Source organism: Tiliqua scincoides, chromosome 5 (genome assembly GCF_035046505.1).
Source record: "Tiliqua scincoides isolate rTilSci1 chromosome 5, rTilSci1.hap2, whole genome shotgun sequence".
Taxonomy (NCBI): Eukaryota; Metazoa; Chordata; class Lepidosauria; order Squamata; family Scincidae; genus Tiliqua; species Tiliqua scincoides.
The window spans coordinates 66,179,998-66,206,327 of NC_089825.1; the positions used below are offsets into that span (position 1 = coordinate 66,179,998).

A 26,330-nucleotide genomic window follows, 5' to 3' on the forward strand; every position below is an offset into this window, starting at 1 on the left:
GCCTGGTGAGTGACCCCGTGAAGTGGCAGCCCTGCACAGAAACAGGGAGGGCATGCGTGTCTGGGGAAACACCCCCCCCCCCTCAGCAGGCTCATCGTTGTCACAACCAGTCCCCGCAGAAAGACAATGAAAGGCACCCACAAGCCAAGGACTGGCAGGGCTTCTGTGCATCCTTCTTTCTGGCTGCAGGCCAGGCCCCTTTGCGGTGCTGGCAGAGGCAGGTCGTGCCCTCCTATTGCTTCCTGCGAAAGGCACAGGACAAAGCGGCGACGCCCCAGCTGCCTCTGCCTGCTCTGTCCTGACCGACCTGGGCAGGCAGCGATGACTAAGGCCACAACCGGGAAGCGCCGCAGTGGGGAACCCTCCTTGCATTTCTCACCGCCTGAGCGCGACAGGAAGAGGAGCCGGAGCGGCGGGCGGACAGGAGGCGAAGGGGAGCTCCCGCGCTGCTGGCCCTCAGCCTGCCACACTCCGGGCAGCGAGAGCGCGCCTGCTCGCCCGGCCCCGCCGCACCTGCTGCCCAGCGCCTTCAGGCAGGTAGGCAAGCGGGGGGGGGGGGGGGGAAGGCAGCGGCAGGAAGCGCGCGCTCTGCGCCTGGCTGCGTCTACCTCCGCGCGGCCGCATCACGGGGGTAGGACGGGTGTTGTTGCGTCCGCAGGCATCAGTGGCGCCAGTCCGGCGAGAAGCTCCGTCCAGCCTTCACAGTTTGGTCCAGGGCGGCGGCGGCCGCAGCTCTCGCTTCGCGGGCGGGGCGAGCAGGAGAGCCTCGCTTTGCCCTTTCACCCAGCCGCGTCCTCCATCCCTGGCAGCTTTTCCTTGCAGGGATGTGCGGGGGGGGGGGAGGCAGGTGAGGCAGAGCCTCCCCACCGGAGGCCTTCCAATGTGCCGCCGCCGCTGCCATGAGAGGTGAGGCAGTGCCTCCCCACCAGAGTCCTTCAAAAAGCGCCACTGCCATGAGAGGTGAGGCAGTGCCTCCCCACCGGAGTCCTTTGCCTCCATGAGAGCCGTGCCTCCATGAAAGCACTGCCACCATGAGAGGTGAGGCAGTGCCTCCCCATCGGAGTCCTTCGAAAAGCACCACCGTCATGAGAGGTGGGGCAGTGCCTCCCCACCAGAGCAAAGCTTGTGGGTTGGGAGTGCTTGAGCACCTCCCATGGTGGCAGCGCTTTTCGAAGGACTCCAGTGGGGGAGGCACTGCCTCACCTGCCTCCCCACCCATTGCACGTCCCTGTTTCCTTGGCCACAGCTGAGCATGCGGCTTACCTCTGCCCTTGCCAGTGACTCAACTTTTCTGCTTTCTCTGCAAACGTAAGCCAACCAATGACCGCTGTACTCACAGCGTGGGTGACTTTTCAGATCAGCTTTATTATTTATTTATCACTTACAGTACGTGCTGCTGCCGAGTCTAGCCATAAAACTGGACTGGATTGATTTGGCCTGGACGGGACTGGATTAGTTCAGGCAGCAGCTGAGTGGGTGGCAGGTTTGAATGTGCCCCATTGCTCAAAGAATGCTCCTTGCAGCAGCTAGAAAATTAGCATGCATATGGGTCACCCGAGACTACTCCCACACATGCTACTTTCCTACTTGCAAGTCGTTTCTTCTCCACTCCAAGGGGGAACATTCAGGCATTCATTCAGTTCCTCACCTACAGCCTGAAGCAGCCATTATCAACCAGTGTGTCAGTGCAGCATGAGACAAAAAGGTTGAAAACTACTGGCCTGAAGCATCCTAGTTCAAGGAAAGTTTTATTGCTTGATTGTCTTGTGTGTCTAAACAGTAATTGTAACTTATTTTTATGAGGCAGTCTTGGCTAAGTTTCTGGAAATGTAACCCATCCTTCCGGTTGCTAAAGAGAAACTAAAACGGACATGTACAGTACATTGTTGTGTACTGAATGTTTATGCAGAAGTAAATTTCAAGTGTAAGATGGGACTTTCTTCTGAATTAAGAATGCAGCCATACAGTCCAATCTATCCAAACTAAACCCACCTCCCAACTGATGCAGCCACACCACTGGAGCATCCTGCAGAGGTGGGGAGTCCTGGAGGTCTATAGGTAAGGGAACATCTATTCCCTTGCTTGGGGGTAAGTCTCAGCTGAAAGGGTGTATTCAGACCTGAATCAACCATTTTACTAATGCAAGTCTGAGAGGACCCAGGAAAGGGGGTAGTATACCAGTGACACTGCTGTCAGTGATACAGCCCTCTTCCTTGTCTGGATATGCTCCCCTTCCCACCATGGTCTCTGCCCTATTCTACCCACCCTTGCCCCATTTCACCCCCCCCCCCCGCATTGACTTACAGGTTTGGGGACCCCTTGGCAGGCTGCCGGTGTGTGATCCTGGCTGCTCACTGCTTGTGGCACGCTCTATGGCGTGTCTTCATTTGCAACAGCCGTAATGCATACTGTGCTGCTGGAACACAAGTTCCAGTGGTGCAGCGATAAGATTTGGCCCTTATTTACTTATTTTGCACAATACTTCCTTGCTATGTGGTGCAGCTGTCTGTCATCTTCTCTTCCTCAGGGCTTAGTGGAATACAATGACTCCTGGTGACACTCCAGAGAAGAAGAAGAAGATGGAGGACAATGTGTTGGCAGAGTAAGAATGGAATCCAGTGCGATTAAGTAGGGCTTGATATAAGCTGTAGGTGCATTATGTCTCAAAAGGGAGGGAGGAGAACAAATCCTTTGCAGATTTATACATTATATCCAACAGGATCACAAAATCATGCTAGTGAGTTTTTCAGATTACATGGTGGTGTGTTTCATGGGCCTTAAATGAGCAACAGTAGTCTTTTGATTCAGAGGTCATGTAACAACATCTTTAAAAATTGGCCTATATTAATTTTCTTTGATGGACACATTGGACAACTGTAACATTTTTTTCTGTTAACAACAGCAATTCACCTTGCAATGGTATGTGCAGATCCAGTACCTCTGACTCCAAATTCCAAAACTTAAGATGTTTTAAGTCCTATCAAACAGCTTGTTTTCACTGACTTAAAATCAGCTATAAGTCATGTCAATCTAAGGTCATGTCATAGCAGATCAACCTTAAATTGTAATATGAGAGGCTAATATTAACCACAGATCCATGTACAGCACTGTTGATTTCTGCAGCTCAACGAACAAGGAACTTGTTTACACAAAAACATGCTGGTCATCCAAGAATGACAACAACCCTTTACAGATGTTCATTCAGGATAAAATGAATGCTCTTGGAGGAGAGTGGCATGATAGCAGATTCCACCCCTGGCCTTAGTAGAACATCTGTGGAGAGCTGCTGCACCTATATTAAAATTTTTACAGATATTGTCATGAATGCTGTCATAGACCTGCTTCTCAACCCCTCCTGTTCATTCTACTTAAATGTCTGTAAAGTTCACCATGCTGAACAAGTCAAGACTTATAATCAAGAATCCTCATGGTTTGGACAGTACTCTTAATTGATACCTACTTCTCTGCTGTGAATCTCTACCAATGTATTATCTTCTCTGATAGAGAAACATCAATTTATGTCCACAACCCATACCTTGAGAAGATGAAAGAGGATATCTTGTATCATTTTGCTCTTGGGACTGGTACTCATGATTTTCAAGCTTTATTTGGAGATATAAAGGTAAGAAAACAAATGTTGTTGGAAGATTAGAAATAGATACTGTTGGGTACCTTACACATCTCCAATTCTGGAAGGTGGGAATGAACAACAAAAGAGAGAAATTTCCTGAGGACATCATATGCCAGAGGACATCATATGCCTAAAGGTTGCTTACTTTATTGTTCCTAGTCTAGATTAGATAATGTAGTGAACTGCTTTTAAAGTAAATTGGCATACAATCCCCACCTTACCCCACTTTTCCTTAGGGGAGAAGTAAATTATTTCAGCATATCTTCTAGATTCTTTATCATCCTTGCTCCTTTCCCCTGAATCAATTTGATATCCAGAATGGCTAAATGGTACAAGTGTGACCACTCTTTGCCCCTCTGCGTCTTGGAATGCTTCTGTCTCTATGGGCAGCAATGTCAAGGAGGGTGCCCTGCACAGAGTACTGTTGTGGGTTGATGATGCCATTGGTTTGTGGAGGCCCTGGAGCCCTTCCACAAGCACAATAGGAGCTTAAAAGTGTCAAGTCTGCCACCACCCAGGAGGGGAAAGAACACCACTGCCAGGCTATGATGTGTCTGTGTGCAGAGGCCTCTAGCACAGTTGCATAAGAAATATAATTCTTCCATTCAGTAGATAACACTGAGATAGAAAGAAACTCCTAGTAAGGTCTCTGTACTCCAGAACAGAGCTGCAGCTTCTTGTTTTTCCTTGGATCCATTGTCCCTTCACCATTGTGGAAATGCTCCCATAGCCTGGCTGTCTCGTATCAGAGCAACAACCAAGCTTTGTGGCATGTGTCATTAGGTATTCAACACTCTGCACAATCTCTTGTTTACCCATATTTACAATTGCATGGTTAGGATTTTGCTGTAGATTTTAAAGGAATACTGAATAGAAGATTCAAACCCTCTGAAATGACCAGCACAATCCTAATCCTTTTCCTTGCCTTGCAAGAGGCCCCTCCCCTTTGGAGCCATGCCTGGCAGCAATAGCAAAGCAGAGGTTTGCCTCCATTTGCCTTGGAAGAAAGGTGGGATATAAAAATGTAATAAATAAAATCTATAGATGGTTTAGCATTCGTATGCCATTAAGGTATATAAGAGTCTAACAACTTTTACTTTCTTTTTAAAATACTGCTTATACTAGTTTGTATGTGTTGGAGGAAGTCCTTCACGGATGAAAACATTTATCAGATACATTGCTGAAGAGCTGGAAACTGGAAGCCCCAATTGTGACTATCCCAATATCTGTGCAGGAACAGATCGCTATGCCATGTACAAAGCAGGCCCAGTGCTATCTGTCAGTGTAAGTCTGCCAAAGGTGTATGTTTATGTGGATCGAGTTTCAATGTCGAGTTTCAATGTCGAGTTTCAAGAACAATTGAGTGTCATCTTTATTTTGACTGGGGGGGGCGAGTTTCAATGTCTGTTAAGAACAATTGAGTGTCATCTTTATTTTGACTGGGGGGGGGGAATAAAGGATTCTTTTTCATTTCATGATTGAGTAGTTATAGCTGAACTATCTGTTTATAAATATCCCCCAAAGGAACATCAATTTATCATTAGATTAAATTAATATGTGTATTTAGGGTGGGATCTGCACAGCTAGTTTTGTGCGCCCACATGTGTTGGGCTTGTGTTTCTCAAACAGTATTCCCCGCATGATGGTTACCCCCTGCTAACTGATTAAAGGGGAACTTTTTCAGTGGTAGTTCTCTTATATTTAGTAGAGGGAGAAAAATTGTCCTTATTCATTTCAGCACAGCCTCTTTTCAAGTGGTTCTTTGCTGGTATCTCTTTGGTTTTGTTGTTGTTGTTTTGCGGTTTCTTTTAAGATTACAGGTTGTCCCTTGTTATCCCCTGGGATTCCATTCCTCAACCCCTAGTGAATAAAAAAATCCATGGGTAATAAAACAAATGGAAAAATAGATTTAAAGACCCACTTCCAGGTTTCTTGCCCCTCCGTTGCTCCTAATGGAATAAGGTTGTGCCTCGACATCCTCAGGGGTATGATTCTGGGATCCCTAGCTGATACCATAAAATAAATAAAAGCAGTTTAAAAAAATTAAACTAATTTAATTAATTTATTAGTTTTAATAAACTCGGGCAGGAGGTCTGGTCTACAGGGTAGAGCCTCCATTTGCCTAAAGATAACATCTGAAGATCGCCAGTTCGAGACCACCGGCACCGTGAATGGCGAGACCTTGAAGCAGCTGACAAGCCGAGCCAAGTTATTCCACCTGTAAGCATCTTGGCTGCCCTTCAAGTGAGAGATGAAGGAGCTGCTTGTCAGCCTGTGTGGAAGGAAACTGGAGGCCAGAATGTGATACCAGATCAGCAAAAGATCCATCTGAAATGTTGTGGTTCTTGAAAGATAGAACCTTCTTCAATTGCAAAAATCCCTATGTAGATTTAGAGCAGCCTGCCTACGTAAACCGCCTTAAATTAAAGTCTGAGGAGAAATCTGACGACCAAGAAAGGTGGTATATAAATACCTGTATTAGTATTAGTATTAAACTAACTTTTTAAAATTTTTTTTTTGAAACCTTTACAATTGTGGTTTCAAATCAGCTTTTCTCACTGTTGTAGAGAGGCAGTCAGCAATTAGAAATGCAAAGGACCTCCTGCCTTTGCCTGGCTCAGCTGTGATTTTAAAAGGATGGAATTTTTTCCCCTTCTCCAGGGATTAGCACATTCCTTCTCATTTGCAGTGGCCATTCGTGTTGAGTCACATCTGTGTATAAAAAATCAGTGTATAACAAGGTTGGACCTGTATAACCCTCTTTGGGACAGGGAACCATCAATCACTTATTTTGCTATGAATTCCACTTTGTGACTTTTTTATTTATTTATAAAAGTGACATATAATATTCTGTATATAATAGTCCTTTTTGAAAGCGAGGGAACTTTCAAAAGCAATTTGCATTATGGCGTGGGCTGCTGCTGTTCAAAGAAAAGTAACAGTTCAAGATAAACTTTTTGTCCTGGTTTCCAGCTTTAAAAGAATCATCAGGTTGATACTAGCTAAGTGATCAGCATGTCCAGATCCCGTCTCCTTGAGAAGGGAGACTCATTTACACATAATTCAGGCTATAATGTCCCATAAGCAGAAGCGAGTATTCATTTTGAATTTTTCTCTGTTTTTCATTTTAGCATGGAATGGGGATTCCTTCAATTGCAATCATGTTACATGAACTCATCAAGCTTCTCCATCATTCCAAGTGCTCTGATGTAACCATTGTTCGCATTGGAACATCTGGTGGAATAGGTATTTCTCCTCAGTGTTATTATTTGTTTAAAGTAAAACCATTTCACAGTGATAGGTTTGTGCTGTCTCAATATAATTCTAAAATATATATCAAATGTAGGTTTGGCACCAGGATCTGTGGTGATCACCAAACAATCAGTCGATGCCACCTTCAAACCTCAGTTTGAACAGGTTGTCCTGGGCAAGTCTGTATTTCGCAACACAGACTTAGATGATAAGCTGGCCGAAGACCTGCTAAAGTGTGCCAAGGAACTAGATGAATTCAATACGGTCATTGGGAATACTATGTGCACTCTGGATTTCTATGAAGGTAAGGCTAATGCAGTGCAACTCCATTTTTCTGAATAACAAAACAAGCAAAGTAGCAGATAATCAAACAAGGTGTTGAGCTCCAAGTGTGCTATTTGCATGAAGTTCAATTTACATGGTTTCATTTACTCACCACACTCACTATGGCAATGTGTTGCTTTCCTCTGGTAAGTGTGATGAGCCTCAGTCTTCCTTCCAAACTTGAAACTGTAATGATAGGTGGGAATCATCCCCACAGTTGTATTCCCTAGTCTCAAAGTTGGGGGGAAGACTGGTTTTTTTTTTGCTTGTTGCCGGTGCCAGAAAGGGTGGCAGAGAAGTCTTATGCCACTGCATTGCCAAGGCACTAGAGCACTATGCCAGTGTAGAGTCAAGCCATTTTGTTTTTACCACCACACCAGGGCAGGAGGTGTGGTCTAGAACAGGGGTGCCCAAACCCCGGCCCTTGGGCCACTTGTGGCCCTCGAGGCCTCTCAATGCGGCCCTCAGGGAGCCCCCAGTCTCCAGTGAGCCTCTGGCCCTCTGGAGATTTGTTGGAGCCCACACTGGCCCAATGCAACTGCTCTCACCGTGAGGGCAACTGTATGACCTCTCGCGTGAGCTGTAGGATGGGGGCTTCCTCCACTGCTTGCTGTTTCATGGCTGTGATGCAGTAGCGGCAGCAAAGGAAAGGCCAGCCTTGCTTTGTGCAAGGCCTTTTATAGGCCTTGAGCCATCGCAAGTCCTTCATGCATTCATATAAGTTCATCTTTAATATATTCATTTATGTAAACTTATGTAAATTTATTCAAATTTTAAATGTAAATTAATCCCCCCCCCCCGGCCCCTGACACAGTGTCAGAGAGATGATGTGGCCCTCCTACCAAAAACTTTGGACACCCCTGGTCTAGAAGATGAGCTGTGGCATTGCCTGAAAAAGCTAAGCAAGTTCATTTGTTTGGATGGGAGACCAAGGCTGTTTTCTAGGCAGAGGAGCAGAGTGCAGAGGAGTCAGCTGACAAAAAATAATGGGTAACACCCTTATATACCACCTTTCTCATCCAATATCAGATTTATCAAAGGTGGTTTACACCGGCAGGCAGTCCAAAACCCCTTGGGGCTTTTATAATATTGTTCTATTTATGCTCCAAATGTGTATGTGGTATGAAGTTTGGTTTGCTGCTGCCTGCAAGAGCTTGGAAAGTGCAAGAGCTGGCAGCCAGGATTTTGATTGCACTATGAAAGGAAACACTTGAAGAAATGGAGGTTCTATGAGATTGTCTCATGCAATAATACTTGTAAAAATCTCATTGAAAAATGGATTTATGTCTGTCTATGTAAACTGCCTTGAGACTATTAAGAAAGGTGGTTTATAAATTTAGTAATAAATAAATAAAATAAAATTTCCTCTGGAAAGAGGAGGCAGGGTCTTCTTCAGCTACTGCATCACAAAGACATCTGGAACACCTTAAAAGTACATTGCAAAACCAACACACCCCTGCCAACTTGGAGCTGGGAGGGGAGCAGGGATTGCCCCTGACCTCATCCAGAGGCACTGCATGAGGTCATGGATATGGGAGTACGTCCTGGAAACCACAGATTTGACTCAGCTACCAAAGCTAGTCAGAACATTTGCAACATTGTATGAGAAATAGTGAAATCAAACTGTTTGGATAAGTTCACTGAGATGAACAGATTTGGAACCCTGTAGTCTGAGCCTGAGGTTTAGTTTACACAAGCAGCAGACTCATCCTTCTCCTGAAATCAAATTTTATGTGTGGGAAGGGTTTTTTAAAATATACCCACAAGCCTTCTACCATTCAATTTCTGCTGTTGTAGTTTCAAGCAGTACAGTCCAGGAACAGGTTTATCCCATGATCCATTAATGTGAACTACACTTGAGGCTCAGACCTGGGACTACTGCTCTAGTTGAAAAAGCACTTACCTGTTTAGTTAAAATTTAATGTAAGATTGAAGGCTTAGATACAATGTAATGTATGAATTTACATTTATAGGTGTTCCTACATATCTGTGGATCTGCAGATCTGTGGGTCAGGAGGCCTCCATGCCCCCCCCTGCACCTGTTGTATGTTGTTTACATACTTACTGCGCTGAAATGTTTTATTTCTTTTACAGGATGCTTTAAGCCTGAATGCTTGAAGAGATTAGATTGAATGTTAACAGGATTCAGTTAACTTCCTGCTTCCTGATAATGTTTGATCTAGTCTCTTCAAGCATTCAGACTGCCTGTAGTCTGCCTGCACATTGTGCTATAAGCTTGCATGCTTATAGCCCTGTGAATGGAAGAAACATTATCACAGCAGTAAGCATCTAAGAGCCCGATCCTATCCAACTTTCCAGTGCCGGTGAAGCCACAGTGCAGTCCCGAGGTAAGGGAACAAGTGTTCCCTTACTTTGAGGAGGCCTCTGTGACAGCCTTTCCAACACAAACTACTCGCATGTGTAAAAATCTGCATTTAATTCCCTTGTAGGTCAAGCTCGCCTTGATGGTGCAATTTGCTCATACACTGAAGAAGAGAAATTGCAATATTTACAGGCAGCTCACAAGGCTGGAGTCAGAAACATTGAGATGGAATCTTCTGTTTTTGCAGCCATGTGCAATGTTAGTGGCATCAGAGGTAATAGCATGTGTGCATTCTTATTTAATCCATCTTTGATATATATGTTAACGCTGCAGCAGAATGTTTTAGGAAACTTTCAAAATGTGTTTGACCAATATTGGCAGTAGGACAAAAAAACCCCGCTGCAATAAGATGTTAGTAAAATGACACCTTTGGGGAGGTGACACCACCGGTGACTAAAATCACAGTTTGTTGGAATAATACCATCACGTAATATATCAATCAATGTGTAATTTAATGCAGAATGCAATGAAACAAACTGCGATGAAATATCTGTGTTCTATCAAAAGGCACAGCCAAAAAAATTGGGGCAGGCAATGATACATCAGCACACCCACCACCTGGGGTGTTGCCCCACCCACTGCATGGGAGGAGGCCCATCATGGAGTGACACACTGGCCTCCTGCACCGAGTGACGCAAACTCTACTGACACCACTGATTTGAAGAGAAACAACTTTTTTCTTTGGCTTGTATCTCCCTTTGCTGGTTTTGTGTCTCCTTCATCCTTGTAGAAAAGGACAGTGTTATTCATTCTCACTGTTTATAGTTGTAGTGTAGTGTGAAATAATCTTTGTTGCTTTGCTTTATAAACCTTCAAGGTGCTGTGGTATGTGTCACACTCCTGGATCGACTTGAAGGTGACCAGATCTCCACTCCTCATGATGTACTGAGTGAGTACCAGAAGAGGCCACAGAAGTTGGTGGGGCACTTGATTAAGAAGCAACTTAAGAAAAAGTGACATTCTTCTTTGCGCTGAGAATACACACCCAGTACTGTATTTCTTCATATTGGAATTCATGATGAAAATGGACTTTATAATTGCTTGCTCTATACACAGCAGTACTACAATTATTCTTTCAGAATAATTCCAAATCTCAATAGAAATAATTTTAAATTTCCCAACTAGCATTATTTCCCACTCTGTACTGTATGCATTACAGTGGTTCTCAAACTGGTGGGTCACAACCCAACAGCTTGAGCACAAGTACCCCGGCACTTTAAGGGGCGGGGAAGGGGGGACTCATGTTGCTGCCAGGGTCGAAGAATCGTGTCACTGATCCACTCCCTGCCTTGTTCTGCCCTCCCCTGCACTGCCTGGTGGTAGCTTACCTGCTCCATCTGGCATACCACTGGATGCAGCAATGGTAGGATGACATAGGACTTCCCACCAGCACAGCCTACTCACCGAGTGCCATGTTTTACATGTTTTACAGCACATTTATGACACCCTAAGCTGGTGCAGCAATTGTAAAGGCTGAATAGGATTGCACCATCAGTCACAAATAATCTGAGCTAGATGAACATCATAGTATTCTATTAACCAGACCTGGAACTTCCCCCAAATAAAACCATCTGATTTATTTAATATTGATTATTGTTTTGATATTTATGAATGACCTTTAACGCACCAAAGCAACAAAGCCTTATTATCAGTGCTTTTATTTTTATTTTTTTCATTCACCAGGACTTGGAAAATAAGAAATGCAGGACATTTTCTTACTGTTATATATTTAAGAACTTGTGAATTAGTTTCTTTTTTAATTTTTTAAAGTATTTTTAGATACTGGGAACTGGATTTGGGAGGAGGGCGGAATAAGATCCACTCCTATTTCATAGGTCCTCACAACCATATTGGATGTGCTGAACTTTTAACCATGTTTAAATATGTAACTGTGAGAAATCTGCATTAAAAACAATCAACACTTTGCATATCAGTATTCTGCTACCCATACATACTGTGCAAATTCAACTTCTTTGCATAGCTTAATTAATTCTGCATCAGCTAGTCAGTGGCAGAACAACATGCTTCACATGTAGAAGGTCCCAGATTCAGGGCCCAATCCTATCCAACTTTCCAGCTCCAGTGTAGCCACAATACAGCCCCACGGTAAGGGAACACATGTTCCCATACCTTGAGAAGGCCCAAGTGACTGCCCCTCCACACAAGATGCAGTGCACACCCCACTGGCACAACTGCACCAGCACTGGAAAATTGGATAGGATTGGACCCTCAGTCTGGTATCTCCACTGAAATAGCTTTAGGTGAAAGTGCTTGAAAAGACTCTACCTGAGACCTTGAAGAGTCATTGCTAATTCTAAACTAGAAGGACTAGTGCAGGGCTGCTCACACTTTTTTGGCTCGAGAGCTACTTTGAAACCCAGCAAGGCCCGGAGATCTGCCAGAGTTTTTTTTACAATGTTCGCGCCATCATAACATATAACATTTATGTGTACAATGTATGTTGGTGTACCTTGAGCCCCACTGAGTATAACAGGACTTACTCCTGAGTAGACATGCCTAGGATTAGGCTGTGAGGCTGCAATCCTAGCCACACTTACCTGGGAGTAAGCCCCATTGAGTACAATGGGCCTTACTCCCGGCGTTTCCTCCCAGAGGCACCTGAAGGGGAGGGGGGGTCGGCACTCTGCGATCCACTCATTTTGCCTCGCGATCTACCAGTAGATCGCGATCCACCTATTGAGCACCCCTGGACTAGTGTGTTATTATGTTGAGGAAAATAGACAGAGCCTTAAAGTCGCATTTCTTGACCACTGAGAATCTTGGTAAGCCAACTCCGATTATAAAACAATCATGTAATGACTTTTTACAAAAACAGCTAATTCTTAATTATTTAACTTTTAAATTATAAGTGTCAGTAAAGTAATAAAGCAAGTGCCATTTGACTTCAGTAGACTTGGTCTCTTGTCATCTGTTTGTCAGCTAGAGGGGCAAAGTTCATTATTTTTACTAGTACTGATGACATAGTGGCTTATTCTATGACAGCCTGCTCTCTACCAGCCAAATCAGTTCAGTTCATAACTCAGTTTCCATGTAATACTATGTTTTGTGAAAGCAATTTTCTTGTGTAGGTCATTTCCCCCTTATTTTTCACAGGAGATACACAAAGAGACCCAAAAATATCTGAAGGACCTTGCTAGATCAAACTACTCCAGCATTCCGTCTCCAGCATAGCAGATGAGATATCCCTACTGTGTGTCTAAGCCAGCAGTTCTCACAGTGTGTTTGAGACTGCAGGCAGGTCCTGGTGGCGGTGGAGGGAAGGCAGGGATGCAATCTGCAGGATCCTGTCTCTGCTGGGGCCATAGGGGCTTTTTCAAACTTACCCCTGCCTGCAATAGTCTTCTAGGTGTATAGGGAGCCCCATGCAGCCATAAGAACATAAGAACAGCCCCACTGGATCAGGCCATAGGCCCATCTAGTCCAGCTTCCTGTATCTCACAGCGGCCCACCAAAATCTCACAGCGGCCCACCAAAGAGCCCTCTGCAAAGAGCCCTCTGCACAGAGCCCTCTGCAAGGCTCCCCGCACCTCAAAATAATAAAAAAATGTGATTGCGACCCACTTCTGGATTACAGTCATTAAACAGGAAGGGGTCGCAATCGCATTTTTTTCTTATTTTGAGGCACGGGGAGCCTTGTAGAGGGATCCGTGGGGCTCCCTGCACCTCCAGGAGGGGTGCTTCCAGCTATTGATAATGTTGTCTGAGCTAATAGTCACCTGCACATTGCCTGATAAATAATTGCATAATTTGTCTATAAATTGGGTGAAAAAGAAATTAATTTTGTGTGTCCTGAACCTACAATCAGTCTATTTCAGGGGTGTCCAGACATTTTGGCAGGAGGGCCACATCATCTCTCTGACACTGTGTTGGAGGCTGGGGGAAAAAAGAATTAATTTACATTTAAAATTTGAATAAATTTACATAAATGAATTTATTAGAGATGGAACTTATATGAATGAATGAAGGTCTTGCAGTAGCTCAAGGCCTATAAAAGTCCTTGCACAAAGCAAGACCAGCCTCTCCTTCACTGCCACTGCTGCATCACAGATGTGAAACAGCAAGTAGTGGAGGGAGCCCTCATCCCACAGCTCAGGTGAGAGGTCAAACAGTCGTTCTCATGCTGAGAGCAGTTGCGTTGGGCCAGCACGGGCTCCAGCAAGTCTCCAGAGGGGCAGAGGCTCATTGGAGACGGGCCTCCCCAAGAGTCTGATTGGAAGCCTCCGAGGGCTGCAATTGGCCCCTGGGCCGGGGTTTGGGCACCCCTGATCTGTTTCATCTGATCACTTTAAATTCTAGTATTTTGAGAGAAAACCATTTCTCCATCTGGCACTGTGATGTCATGGGCCAAAGGGCGGTGGCTCTCTTATTGCATATTTTCAAATGCCAGGCTACACAACTGAAGAAGGGAAGCAATTTTGCACACCCAAATAACATGACTGCAGTAGTATAATAAACTTGGAAATTAATCATATGCCCTTGTTAGACGTTACAAAGGATGTTTTGCTGGTGCTGTCCCATGTCACTTCCCTACATCTCCACAATAAAATGTAATGAAAAGAGATATGTGATGTGACAGCAATGCACTCAACATCTCCTTTGCCTGTTCCATTTCATTGGCTGCCACTTGGGCATGGAATGCTGAGCGCAATGATGTCATGTCTTGTTTCATTAGAAGATGTTACGGCAGAGATGCAGGGGGCAGTGCAGGGGGAAGTACATACATTCTCTGTACTGTTTAGGTCATAGCTATTAATTCTCCTTATGAAGCTCATGCGTATCGAGTGGAGAAACACACACATGCAGTTAAAAAAACAAGTTTAGAGTCACAATCAGTAACGATCACCACACCCGGCGGTAATCTTCAAGGCTCAGTTATAACAGGGAAGTCTGTTCTTGGGAAGTCTGCATTTTGCAGAACAGGCCTCAATGAGAAGCTGCCTGAAGGGGTGTGGCAAGAAAATACAGTTCAGAAATCCAGCACAAGTCTTAGGAACGCTCTACGTACTGTACTCCGGATTTCTGTGAACAAATTTCCTAGTTTACTAGGATTTCCTAGTTTACTAGGACCCTATTTATCTGAATAATTTTGCAGCTGCAACAGTTCACTTTAAAAGCCCTAATAGCAGCTTGCCTGTGATGCTGCAATGGCATTTGATAGCTAAATAAATAAATAAATATCCGCACAAGCTGGACCTGAAAAATCATGGAACACACTGCAGTGGAATGAGTGGATGACAATTCTTTTTACCTCTTCAAGAGTGAGCAAAGAATGGCCTTCAAAAGACAGGCGCTAGACCAGAAGCAACCCAAGGCATAGAAAAGACTACAACTGACTTCAGTGGTACTGTATGGGTCTTGGTGTGATCCAACACACCAATGTTCTTATGGCACTTTACCATAATAAATGAGCAAAATTACTTCCTGGAATTTTTTCCCCCTTTAAATCTTCATTGGTGTCACAAACTGGCCACTAGATGGCAGCTGCCAAGAAGCTAACTAGAAAAAACTTATTTTATACTGTTTGGTGCAGAGGTCATAAGAGAGAGCAGAAAAGATTTTGGGGCCTGAGGCAGAAAATCCAAATGGGACCCACTAGGGTGGTAAAAAGAATAAAGCAAATAAATGAACATTTGCTGACCCTTTATGGTAATTCTATGATCTGCTTCCTGAGCTGATTTGCCTCATTGTGTCTAGTAGGAAGGCTTAACAATCATTGCTAAAAGGTTTTTGGTGATTAATGCTCTTTCCTAACATGACAACTGCTTATTTGATGTTTCAGTTGTCATCTTAAAAGGAAGCCTTTAAAAGGCAGGAGTGGCCCAAGGTGATCTGCTGCCTAGTCCAAATGCCCCTGCTGATTCTACCCCTGACCTGCTGCCTTGTACCCCACCCAAAACCATGCAGAAAGTGGTGGCAATTCAGCCCCAAGCTCCTCACATTTCTCTTTCCTCACATTGTCCCTTTAAAAAAATCAGGAAGAGCACTTCTGGTGCGTCCCGCAATTCCTGTTTCTTTTAAAGGGACCATGTGAGGAAGGAGCAGTGTGAGAAAGCAGGGGGCTGGAAGGATCTCCACTTTATTATCTGCCTTCTACTCACTTCTGGTAGCTCTGTGCATGCTGGAGGGAGGCAGTGGCAGACTTGGTATGAAAGGCACCTCGAGCCTATTCACTGCTCCTCACAACCTGCCTCTTGAAGTGGGCCACATCAGTTACATCATGCATGGCCTGGCCATGAATTTCAGTCATTGTAATTAGGGCCACCATCCCAGATGGTCACAGTACATGCAGGGGAGAAGCATGCATGTTACGAGGGGGAGCTTGAAAGTTTTTGTTGCCACCAGTCAACCGAGGGAGGGAAAAGGGAGATAAAAGAAGACTTAGAGATGGCAGAGAAATTAAATGAGTTCTTCGCATCTATCTTCACGGCAGAAGACCTCGGGCAGATACCGCTGCCTGAACGGCCCCTCCTGACCGAGGAGTTAAGTCAGATAGAGGTTAAAAGAGAAGATGTTTCAGACCTCATTGATAAATTAAAGATCAATAAGTCACCGGGCCCTGATGGCATCCACCCTAGAGTTATTAAGGAATTGAAGAATGAAGTTGCTGATCTCTTGACTAAAATATGCAACTTGTCCCTCAAAATGGCCACGGTGCCAGAGGATTGGAGGATAGCAAATGTCACATCAATTTTTAAAAAGGGTAGGAGGGGGGACCCAGGAAACTATAGGCCGGTCAGCCTAACATCTATACCGGGTAAGATGGTGGAATGCCTTATCAAAGATAGGATCTCAAAACACATAGACGAACAAGCCTTGCTGAGGGAGAATCAGCATGGCTTCTGTAAGGGTAAGTCTTGCCTCACAAACCTTATAGAATTGTTTGAAAAGGTCAACAGGCATGTGGATGCGGGAGAACCCGTGGACATTATATATCTGGACTTTCAGACATGGTCCCTCACCGAAGGCTACTGAAAAACTCCATAGTCAGGGAAGTAGAGGGCAGGTCCTCTTGTGGATTGAGAACTGGTTGAAGACCAGGAAACAGAGAGTGGGTGTCAATGGGCAATTTTCACAATGGAGAGAAGTGAAAAGCGGTGTGCCCCAAGGATCTGTCCTGGGACCGGTACTCTTCAACCACTTCATAAATGACCTGGAGACAGGGTTGAGCAGTGAGGTAGCTAAGTTTGTGAATGACACCAAACTTTTCCGAGTGGTGAAGACCAGAAGTGATTGTGAGGAACTCCAGAAGGATCTCTCCAAACTGGTAGAATAGGCAGCAAAATGGCAGATGTGTTTCAATGTAAGTAAGTGTAAAGTCATGCACGTTGGGGCAAAAAATCAAAACTTCACATATAGGCTAATGGGTTCTGAGCTGTCTGTGACAGATCAGGAGAGAGATCTTGGGATAGTAGTGGACAGGTCAATGAAAGTGTCGACCCAATGTGCGGCGGCAGTGAAGAAGGCCAATTCTATGCTTGGGATCATTAGGAATGGTAATGAGAACAAAACGGCTATATAATGCATTGTACAAATCTATGGTAAGACCACACCTGTAGTATTGCGTCCAGTTCTGGTCACCACATCTCAAAAAGGACATGGTGGAAATGGAAAAGGTGTAAAAGAGAGTGACTAAGATGATTACTGGGCTGGGGCACCATCCTTATGAGGAAAGGCTATGGTGTATGGGCCTCTTCAGCCTAGAAAAGAGACGCCTGAGGGGGGACATGATTGAGACATACAAAATAATGCATGGGAAGGATAAAGTGGATAGAGAGATGCTCTTTGCACTCTCGCATAACACCAGAACCAGGGGACATCCACTAAAATTGAGTGTTGGGAGAGTTAGGACAGACAAAAGAAAATATTTCTTTACTCAGCGTGTGGTTGGTCTGTGGAACTCCTTGCCACAGAATGTGGTGATGGCATCTGGCCTGGATGCCTTTAAAAGGGGATTGGACAAGAGGAAAAATCCATTACGGGCTACAAGCCATGATGTGTATGTGCAACCTCCTGATTTTAGAAATGGGCTATGTCAGAATGCCAGATGCAAGGGAGGGTACCAGGATGCAGGTCTCTTGTTATCTGGTGTGCTCCCTGGTGCATTTGGTGGGCCACTGTGAGATACAGGAAGCTGGACTAGATGGGCCTATGGCCTGATCCAGTGGGGCTGTTCTTATGTTCTTATGTTCAGTTTTGATCAGGAGGCCTGAGAGAAGGGCATGCTTTGTATTCTGAAGGTTACTGTGATTTGGTCCTAGGATTTGGTCACCAGAATACTACCAGCAGCAGAAGGAGATGGTGAATATATGATCTAAAGGTGCTTTTCCTTTCTCTTCAGAAGAACAATCTAATTAAACCATGAGTGCTCACTAGCCATGAATTATGGAAGCTTGAGTTGTAGTCTTGCCGCTCGGGCCAAGTTGAGTAAATATTTATGAAATGTCTATATATAATAGTTGATATTTGCTTACTGCTTTTAAGGCAGGGTTTTGGTCATTATGGCATCATCATGACTATGCTGTGCAATTTTCTGTTTGAAGGCTTTCCCTGTTAAAAAAAAATAAAGGACACTGTACCCTCATTCAAATATCAGGGCATGATGTCGGGAATGAAAATGATGAATTAAACAACAGCACCAAAAATAAAACAAGGGGGGAACATAGTCCACTGGCTGCTGTGCAATGGAAAGAAAGGAGGTCACTGAACAGAGCAGCATTAAATCTGAGACTCTCTAATATGAGAAGCTACTTTAGCCCAAGATGAAGGCCGATCTGCTTTGGCTGCAAAAGGAAAAATCAGCAGAAAGAGTCAGACCAATGACATTTTTGTTGGTGTTTAGTATGACGTGGACAGATGGACAGAGTGGATAGAGATAGAGGGATAGAGATAGAGTAGATAGAGATAGAGGGATGGACAGAGTGGATAGAGAGATGCTCTTTTCCCTCTCACACAACACCAGAACCAGGGGAAATCCACTGAAATTGAGTGTTGGGAGAGTTAGGACAGAAAAAATAAAATATTTCTTTACTCAGCATGTGATTGGTTTGTGGAACTCCTTGCCACAGGATGTGGTGATAGCATCTGGTCTAGATACCTTTAAAAGAGAATTGGACAAGTTTCTGGAGGAAAAAGCCATCACGGGTTACAAGCCACGCTGTGTATGTGCAACCTTCTGATTTTAGAAATGGGCTCTGTCAGAATGCCAAATGCAAGGGAGGGCACCAGGATGAGGTCTCTTGATTGTTGCCCAATATGAATATCCCATTGCAAGTCTATTATCACCCCATAGTTAGATATCCATGGCTGCCAAGCAGAATGCAAGTGAGCAACAAGGGTACCACTTCAGATTTCTGCATGTGTGTGTGTGTGTGTGTGTGTGTGTGTGTGTGTGTGTGTGCAAGAGGTGGAGAAAGAGAGAGATTCAGAGCTCAATCCTATGCCTGTCTAGTCAGAAGTAAGTCCCATTATAGTCAATGGAGCTTACTGTCAGGAAAATGTGGATTGAACTGCAGCCTCATAGATATATACAAAGGTTGGCTCTTGGATGTATGCTCAAGGTTAAATTGCAAAATGCAGTACAGTAGTCCTCCTGTGTCATCTGGTGATATGTTCCAAGACCTACTGGGGAAGCCTGAAAGAGGTGAGTAGCAAACCCTATATATGTCAGTTTTTGTTTACATACATACCTATGATAAAGTTGGTTTCACAACAACATTGCGATAACGCAGCAACGAATGCGGACAGCTAACTGGACATGAGTAAAGCAGGCCAGTGTGGGTACAGTGTGGGTGAGATGGGATGGGAAGGCTTCACCATGTTACTCAGAATGGTGTGCAGTTTGAAACATGGATTGTTTGTTTCTGAAATTTTTCATTTAATATTTTTGGGCCACAGAAAATCGTGGATAATGGAAACTGAATCTGTAAATACGGGGGTTCTACTATAGTAAGATAATTTCTGTTTGTTTTCACATTTATACTTTCCAATATCTGTAGTAGAAACCGGAGGCCTGAGGCTCAATCTGGTCATCAGTCATCCCATCTGGCTTCCCAGCACCAAATCCTAAGCAAATCAATTCCCCTTATCCAGTGTATCAGGGTTTTTAACTCCACTCTGGACAGAAGCAGTGGCTTTTGACTGAGCCTTCCACTCTGTATACCTTCCTACAGCTCCCTTCCATTTGCCCTTCTTGTGGCTTATGTGGCTGAGTGGCATGAAAAAGGTTCTACTGGTGTCCACACTGGGAAGGAGGGGGTTAAAAAACACATTGTCCATGTCTTGACTTGTGGATTAGTGGGTAGGACCCCCAGTGCCAGGCCCCTCTAGGGATTTCCAGAGGCCATTCAGTTGGGCCCCAGCAGCCAGGGGAAGCTACCCCAAGCCCTGGGACAACTGGGGGCTGTCAGTTCTTACTCCGGCACCACCAATTCGTGTAAGGACCCCCAATCCCCAAACGGAGCAGCTGCCAGCCCTGGGCACTGTGCCTCACAGTGCCTTGACCCCTGGGCACCTGCCACCAGCTAGCCACCTGACAGCAGAAGGACCTCAGGTGAGAGACCAGGGGGCTGTTCCACCCTATCACTGAACCCTGAGACTATGACATAACTCATATTAAGAGACACTGCTGAGGGGCTCCTATGACATAACAGGACCCCTAATGAATGTAAAGTTGGTGACCTGATTTAATCTCCTTTATAAACCCCTCTTCTCAGCTCCTCACCTTCTTCACCATTGGGTTAAGTCAGAATTTTGCCCACAGTGATACCTAGTTTGGTTCTGAAATTCATGGACATATATAAATACTGAGAAGGAGGAGATGTGGTCTCTATAGCTCAGTGTGGTCTATACGGTCTAGCAGTAGCTCTCCAGGGCAGGGTCGGCCTTAGGAGATGCAGGGCCCAATGCAAAACATTTTCGTGCCTATCCCTCTGGGACCCCCTACTCACCTGGATGAGCAGCAGCGGTGAGGCACCTGGCAGTGGCCTCACCACCAACTACTCGGGAGGGGGCAACTTCAAACCCAGGGCCCAATTTGGCCAAATTGGTCAAATTGCCCTGTCTTGTTCCAGGGTTTCAGGCAGAGGTCTTGGCCACCTCTGCCTGAAAATGTCAGGACAACCTGCACCACCTGCAAAGGAAATGCAGCCCCTCTCCAGACAGAGGTGAGTGCTACCTTTGCCAGGCTTATGGGAGACCATTTTGCGTGCTTGATTCACACGGCCTCCAAGTAAATCATTTCCCAATTAAATACGTGCTCGTTCACGCTCTCTCCCTCTCCCTCTCTGCAATTCCCCTTTGCCCTTTTCTCTTCTCACCTTTGGCACATTCATCTGAAGAGACATGAAAAAGAGTTTTCTGGAGCCTGAACCTTTGTGAGCCTTTTTGTTGTAGTTGTTTTGTGTGCATGCAAAAGGCTCATTTCATGCTGTTTCATGCACAAAGAGCCAGGCCTGTGCTTGAGAACATAGCGAAGCCTCTGAGTGCAGGGTCACTGTTTGGTCAGTCGTTTCCACACTGGTGAGCAGCAATGTCTTGGAGGTGAAATTACATTTCTGGAAGCATGGGTCCTGAGAGAGGCACGCATCACAGCCTGCGAAGAGTGTTTGCTGGCTAGGCACGGCTACAAGGATTTGCTGTGATTTCTAGCAACTGCCTTTTTATGCCTTGGGAAAGATTCTCCATCACACCTCTGCCACCGCCAGGTTGTATAAGAAGCTTGGAGTCATGAAACAAAAGTAGTTTGAGTAGCAATTTTGCACAACTGGTCTTAATATCAGAGACAAGTTAGGATGGCAGCCTCCTGTGGTGGATTTGGGGTGCTGTGAATTATGGCAGGTTGTGTCTGGGCTTTGTAAATATACTGTACATAACATACGAGAGTTGTTCAAGGGCAAGACAAAGAATGAGTGCTGCCGAGATGCTCTCAGGCATATTGTGTGCAGGTTTCCTCAATGGTCCACAAAGGGCTGAAAATTGCCAAATACCACTTTACTATCTGATAAATTACAAAACTGGCAAATACATATTTAGGATAGTCACATCATTCTTGCCGCTTCAGTGCTAGAAAACAAATGTATTATCATTCCAAATAACTCTGGGGCCTTGTACTGGGTTCCTTCAGACTTAGGGCCCAGTCCTATCCAACTTTCCAGCTCCGGTGCAGCCACAATTCAGCCCTGAGGTAAGGGAACAAATGTTCCCATACTGTGAGGAGGCCTATGTGACTGTCCCCCCCCCCCACAGGATGAAGCACATGCCCCATTGGTACAGCTGCACCGGCCCTGGAAAATTGGATAGGATTGGGCCCTTAGAGCCCAATCCTACCCCTGGCAGTTGTGCTGGGTGCAACAGCACCAAAATGGCTACCGCTGAATCTAGTGGCAGCACTGGGGCTGCTGGAGGTCTCTTTAGGGGAAGGAGACATTTGTCGCCTTCCCCTGAGTAAGGGTGCAGGGGCTGCAATGGGTCTCTTCCATTATGCACCAGCTATTTTGCCGCTGCAGATTGGAGGAGCTCCATGATGGGCCTTTGAGCCTGATACAAAGCATAAGATCCAGCTGAACCCCTGCTTTACCGGTGTCGCCCCTGGTTCCTCCTCCTGCCCCACCCTTCCCCACCCCAGAATGCCTCTCCTGACCTCCAATGCCCTCACCGCCGCCTGGAGCTCATACCATGCTCTGGGCAGTGTCTGTGTGGCTCTGAGCTCAGCACCAACTGGTGCTGGGCCAGTGCTGACTCCTTGCAGGGTGTTGCAGATTCGGTGGCGTTGCTACGGGGTGCAGGCTGCACTGGGTGATGTGCATGGGAGAGGGTGATGCGCACCAGTGACCAAAATAGCTAAAATCGCAGTTTGTAGGAATAATACCATCATGTTATATGCCATTAGATGCGTAATTTACAGCCGAATGCAATGAAAAAACGACACTGAAATATCTGTGTTCTATTAAAAGGTACAGCCAAAAAAACAGCAGGGCGGTGCAATGGTACATCACCACCTGGGTCATTGCCCCGCCCACTGCATGGAGGAGGTCCATTATGGGGGTGACGCGCTGGCCTTCCACACAGGGTGATGCAAACCCCTAGTGATGCCACTGCGTGGATGTGCCTTATGGCATGTTTGTGACACCCAGCGCCAGCACTGGAGCTCAGTGCCAGCACTGAGGTTTGTTAGGATTGACCCCTTAATGTCCTATCCTATTAGTACATAAGGATGGCAGAATGCACTTTTTGTCATTAGAAATGGCACAGCACTGCCATAAATAGTGCACTGTTGCAGAGCATGAAGAAACCGCCAGCAGAAACAGCTGGCAGCTCCCCGAGAGAGGCTCTGGATTAGGTGAACCTCTGATCTATTAAGGCTGCTCTAATGTTCCTTAATTGTATTTTGTAGGTGCACCGGGAAATCGACATACAGCAAATACAATCAAGATCTGTATCATGATAGACATTATTTAATTTTTCTTTTGTTTTCATATTTTTATGCCACTCCTTCTCCAAGGAGCTCAGAATGGTGTACATGGTTCCTTTCCTCATTTCGTCTTCACAACAACCCTATGAGATCAGTGAGGCTGAGAGATGATGATGGGCCCAAGGTCACTTAGGAAGCCTTGTAGCTAAACAGGAATTTGAACCTGGATCTTCCAGATCTAAGTCCAACACCAGTACCATGACACCATCCTGGCTCTTGACGCTATCTATGCTAGCTAAATGGAACCAGGTCCCCTATTCTGAATACTGATGATGCTGGAGACAGAGAAGGGGCTGCTATCTTTATGCCTACTTGTAGGTTTCCCACTTGGCTGGGCCCTACAAAAAATGATACCTCACTTTTCCGAGTGGTGAAGACCAGAAGTGATTGTGAGGAGCTCCAGAAGAATCTCTCCAAACTGGCAGAATGGGCAGCAAAATGGCAGATGCGTTTCAATGTAAGTAAGTGTAAAGTCATGCACGTTGGGGCAAAAAATCAAAACTTCACATATAGGCTGATGGGTTCTGAGCTGTCTGTGACAGATCAGGAGAGAGATTTTGGAGTGGTGATGGACAGGTCGATGAAAGTGTCGACCCAATGTGCGGGAGAAGTAAAGAAGGCCAATTCTATGCTTGGGATCATTAGAAAAGGTATTGAGAACAAAACAGCTAAAATTATAATGCCGTTGTACAAATCTATGGTAAGACCACACCTGGAGTATTGCGTCCAGTTCTGGTCACCACATCTCAAAAAGGACATAGTGGAAATGGAAAATGTGCAAAAGAGAGCGACGAAGATGATTACTGGGCTGGGGAACCTTCTTTATGAGGAAAGGCCACGGCGTTTGGGTCTCTTCAGCTTAGAAAAGAGATGCCTGAGGGAGGACATGATTGAGACATACAAAATTATGCATGGGAAGGATAAAGTGGATAGAGAGATGCTCTTTACACTCTCACATAACACCAGAACCAGGGGACATCCACTAAAATTGAGTGTTGGGAGAGTTAAGACAGACAAAAAAAAATTTCTTTACTCAGCATGTGGTTGGTCTGTGGAACTCCTTGCCACAGAATGTGGTGATGGCATCTGGCCTGGATGCCTTTAAAAGAGGATTGGACAAGTTTCTGGAGGAAAAATCCACTACAGGTTACAAGCCATGATGTGTATGTGCAACCTCCTGATTTTAGAAATGGGCTATGTCAGAATGCCAGATGCAAGGGAGGGCACCAGGATGCAGGTCTCTTGTTATCTGGTGTGCTCACTGGGGCATTTGGTGGGCCGCTGTGAGATATAGGAAGCTGGACTAGATGGGCCTACGGCCTGATCCAGTGGGGCTGTTCTTATGTTCTCAGAGACATCCATAAGAAACAAAGTGGTTCTGCTCTTGGCTGGTACATGAATTGGAGGCTACCTGGGAATGCCACGTATTCTCTTTAAAAACAAATACAAACTTCAATCCTCCTACCCCACAAACCCCAAGTGATGAAGCATGAAAGTTAAAGGCAGGTCGATCTGCTTCTGTGTGAATCATCTAAGTGAGCCCCACAGTTACCATTTGCAACAAATGAATAAATCAGTTAACCATACTGATGTGTTTACAAAGCTTGCATCCCTAAAGGCACTGGGCAGCTTTTAAGAAAAGACATGCTAAGAAATGCAGAAATTAACCCGTTAAATTCTGAGAGCTGCTACCTATCAAGGAGGAGAAGTAAAAGTTGATGCTTCCGTGGTTTGGGTTTTGTGGAATCAAATGCTGGGAGGCATTTCTACAAGCCCATCCCCTAATTGTTCATCACCGCTGAACAGCAAGTGGAAACATGAGATTCCTCTGTGACGGCAGAGCAAGAATCAGAACGAGAATTCCATCTTTTCTCTGCTGAGCACAGGCGTCCATCCTTTGCATGTGTGCCTTGTGCTGGAGCAGCATAAAGCCAGGCTGCCTGTTTTGCTGAGGTCCTCCATGACTTGAAGAGTTCTTCGCAAATCCATGACTGCAGTTTGAGGGTGGACAAGCAAGGTGTCATGGGGCGTCTCATGCATCAGGTCAAAGCTCTTTTCTGGAAGAACTGGCTCTGTCGAACGAGGCAACCGGTGAGTTCCTCACACATTCTTAAGAGAGGGGTCATTTCTTGTTGTGCTAGATGGAGGGTATATTGGTTAGTGATGCTTCCCATTCACATGTGCCATCACTAATCCATACAAGAAGCTCATCAAGTAGGCTAGTGTTAATATCTCTATGCAGAAAATGGGAGGGAGTGCTGAGACTAAGACAGTTCTGTCCACCATGGGTGGATTCCCACTTGCTCACTTACTGGACTAGAGTTAGGCAGGTAGATGTAGGGGGGGCAGTCACCCTGGCTTGGACCCAAGCAGTGGCCCCTGGGCTAATACAGGGGCTTCCACCTGGGAGCAACCTGTTCCCATTGGCTAGTGGGAGGGAGGGGAAGGAAGATATACTGGTGTAAGTCTCATGTGTGCACTGGCCACTCTCAGTTACATATGTAGCTGTACCTTGTGCTTTCATCTGGTTACGGACCAGATCATGGCTGAAAGAGCCAGGAGTGGTTCAGGAGTTGGGCACAGACCTGGAAGATCCAGGTTCAAATCCCTGCTCAGCCACAATGCTCCTTGGGTGACCGCAGGCCAGGCATTATCTCTCAGCCTCACCTACCTCACAGAGTCGTTGTGAGAACAAAAAGAGGGGAGAAACTATGTATACCACCCTGAGCTCCTTGGAGGGAGGGTGGTGTAAAAATGTGAAAAATAAAAATAAATAAATTAAAAATGGATTGATTTTAAGCACGATTGATTTTAAGCAATGGAATGAATATGCATAGCCTTATTTAGCTTGCAAATTTATTAAATTTGCAAAAAACATAAATAATTAACAAGATAATACATGTGAATGCAAGCAAGCAAACAGAACTAAAAGAAAAATAAGCATAAGAACACTGACAAATGCTATGGAAGGTTGGATGAACGTGGACGAGAGAGGAAAGCACGTGAATGAAATATGAAACATTGTTATAACTGAAAATGGATGAAAGAGCAAATTAAGTCAAGTGGATGAAAGTCAAGGTATTGCTGTAGAAATAAGAAAGTATAGTGTCAGCTCTCAACTTTAGTCTTTCTTAAATAGATCTTGAGGTTGGTATGACTCAAGTGAACTCCATAGCTGGGTGAATTGATCAGCAGTAACCCTCTTGGGGCTGTGGGCACTGGCATGAGCCCCGCAAAGTCCCACTGGTGGC

At 45.2% G+C, this 26,330-nt stretch overlaps 1 protein-coding gene across 1 annotated transcript; it reads left to right on the forward strand.

Annotated features, from left to right (window-relative positions):
- The first annotated feature begins 258 nt into the window (after window positions 1-258).
- On the forward strand, window positions 259-11,518 carry UPP1 (uridine phosphorylase 1). Its single transcript, XM_066628470.1, has 8 exons — window positions 259-537; window positions 2,528-2,602; window positions 3,505-3,622; window positions 4,757-4,915; window positions 6,763-6,877; window positions 6,978-7,187; window positions 9,658-9,804; window positions 10,408-11,518. Exons 2-8 carry the CDS (start codon window positions 2,544-2,546, stop codon window positions 10,545-10,547), a joined length of 948 nt encoding a protein of 315 aa, XP_066484567.1. The 5' UTR covers window positions 259-537; window positions 2,528-2,543; the 3' UTR covers window positions 10,548-11,518.
- The last annotated feature ends 14,812 nt before the right edge of the window (window positions 11,519-26,330 follow it).

Bases quoted from the DNA above. Each gene is read 5' to 3' on its own strand.
- UPP1 (XM_066628470.1), top strand. From the start codon at position 2,544: ATGACTCCTGGTGACACTCCAGAGAAGAAGAAGAAGATGGAGGACAAT. The intron at 2,603-3,504 runs GTAAGAATGGAA...CTTCTCTGATAG, and splicing joins GAGGACAATGTGTTGGCAGA to AGAAACATCAATTTATGTCC. The intron at 3,623-4,756 runs GTAAGAAAACAA...TGCTTATACTAG, and splicing joins CTTTATTTGGAGATATAAAG to TTTGTATGTGTTGGAGGAAG.